This window comes from Myotis davidii, unplaced genomic scaffold (assembly GCF_000327345.1).
Source record: "Myotis davidii unplaced genomic scaffold, ASM32734v1 scaffold4, whole genome shotgun sequence".
NCBI classification, from domain to species: Eukaryota; Metazoa; Chordata; class Mammalia; order Chiroptera; family Vespertilionidae; genus Myotis; species Myotis davidii.
In genome coordinates, this window is record NW_006294707.1 from 920,922 (window position 1) to 922,764 (window position 1,843).

Consider the following 1,843-nt stretch of genomic DNA (forward strand, 5'->3'; position numbering starts at 1 on the left):
GCCCTAGACTTCTTTGAAAGCAGGAATTTGCCTTTGTATTTTCTGGCTCCAGAACGCACTGGAGCTAATGATGGGAGGGAACGCGGGGAGCCAGGGGTTTGCTGCGGGACGAGGAGCTTCGCCACGGGCGCTGGCTGGGGTGAGACCCCTGGCTGAAGCTGAGCAGGCACCGGAGGGGCCCCCACCAGGAGGCAGACGTCCCTGGTCCCCTACCCAGCCCAGTGACACACCCTGCTCTGGCCTGGGAAAGCCCTCTTCAGGAGGTTGCTGGCCCCAGGCCTCTCTCCCCAGCGACTGGTGATGTTGGAGCTTTCCCTCCTGTGATTGGTTAGCCAAAGGGGCAGGGACACTATTGGAAGTGAGCTGGCGGAACAGGGTCTGGGAGGGAGTTGGGCAGCTGGTGGCAGCTCCTGCCCGCAGTGTGGGTGAAGGATGGATCCTGTGCGGGGCCCTCGACCTGGACCTGTGCTGCTGCAGCTGCTGCACCTCCTGTGGCTGCTGCCCCACTCCCGGGCCACCCCTCCAGGTATGACAGCACCTCCCCTTGGCGCCAGTGCCCACCCAGAGCCCTGGAGGAGAGCCCGCGCTTTGTAAATGGTGGGAAGTACTGCCGGGTAGTGGAGACTAGCAGAATCGGGACAGAGCTACTATGGATGGATGGCAAGCTGTCAGGGGAACTTTATACATTTCATGTAAGAGCTTCTTGAAGCAGAGATTATTATATCCATTTTCCAGATGAAGAAAGTGAGACTCAGTTTGAGTAAGTCCTGTAAGTTCATACACTGGGAGGTGGTAGCGCTGGGATTCGAGCAAAGCAAATGTTATTTCCACGGCTCCACGCAGGAGCCACTGACTCGGGCATCAACTCACCTTGCAATTCTTGAAAAGTCTTCCTTGATTTCCCTCCCTGAAAAGGATGGGGCAGGGTGGGAGAACAATCTGGAAGCTCCCTCTTACTCGGAATGCCTATTATTCTCGGGATTGGGGATTGGGTAGGTTTCCTGCTCGCTGGCGGGATTTCTGCCAGAAGTTTCAAAGACGAGGGCTTATTTCTTGCAGCTTCGGGGTCACTTCCCCAGTCCTGTCATTGCCAGGGCTGGACGGTGGAGCGAGGGGAAGCCGTTTTCGGGGGCCAGTGAGGTGGCTGCAAAGAAGCCTGGAGACTGTTTTTCAGTTCAGCACGTGTGGGGGGAGGAGGGAGCAGAGTCACCTACAGCTTGGGGAGGGCGTGGCCGTTCCTTCACCCTCCCTTCCAAGCCCCCCCCCCTCCCACATTCACTAGGGTGGCCCAGGAATTAGACAAAGGTCTCCCAGGGCGCGTGCCGGGTTTCAGCCGCCAGCAGCGACACTTCAGCCTGCAGACTTCAGACAGTTGGCCTTTTTATGGCAGAGGTAGTTTGGAGAGATCCCAGCGGGCAGGAGAGCCCAGGTCACAGACAGGAGAGGGGCTCCCCCGTCCAGGGCTGCAGGCCTGACCCGCCCTGTCTCCTCCGCAGCCGCAGGGTGGCTGCAGAACCACACGTTCCAGCACACGGTGTACTGTCAGGACTGGAGCCCGGGCGTGGGGTTCTCCGAGGTCTACGACGAGGACCAGCTCTTCTCCTTCGACTTCTCCCAGAACACCCGAGTGCCTCGCCTGCCCGAGTTTGCTGACTGGGCCCAGATGTCTGGAGATGCCTCCACCATTTTCTTTGACAAAGCATTCTGCCAAGCCATGGTCCAGGAAGTAGGCCCGAGGCTGGAAGGGCAAATCCCGGTGTCTAGAGGTCAGGGTTTTGGGGGTGTGGGGTGGGAGCTGCATTCGGAACCTCATTAATCTATACACCAGCCCCCCACCTCTGGG

The 1,843-nt window shown here is 59.0% G+C and overlaps 1 protein-coding gene across 1 annotated transcript in view; it reads left to right on the forward strand.

Annotated features, from left to right (window-relative positions):
* The first annotated feature begins 344 nt into the window (after nucleotides 1-344).
* LOC102760947 (HLA class II histocompatibility antigen, DM alpha chain) overlaps nucleotides 345-1,843 on the forward strand; it is a 3,673-nt gene continuing 2,174 nt past the window's right edge. Inside the window, exons 1-2 of the mRNA XM_015567481.1 lie at nucleotides 345-526; nucleotides 1,494-1,766. Coding sequence (XP_015422967.1) covers nucleotides 433-526; nucleotides 1,494-1,766 — 367 coding nt within the window. The 5' untranslated portion in view covers nucleotides 345-432. The remainder of the gene's footprint in view (nucleotides 527-1,493; nucleotides 1,767-1,843) is intronic.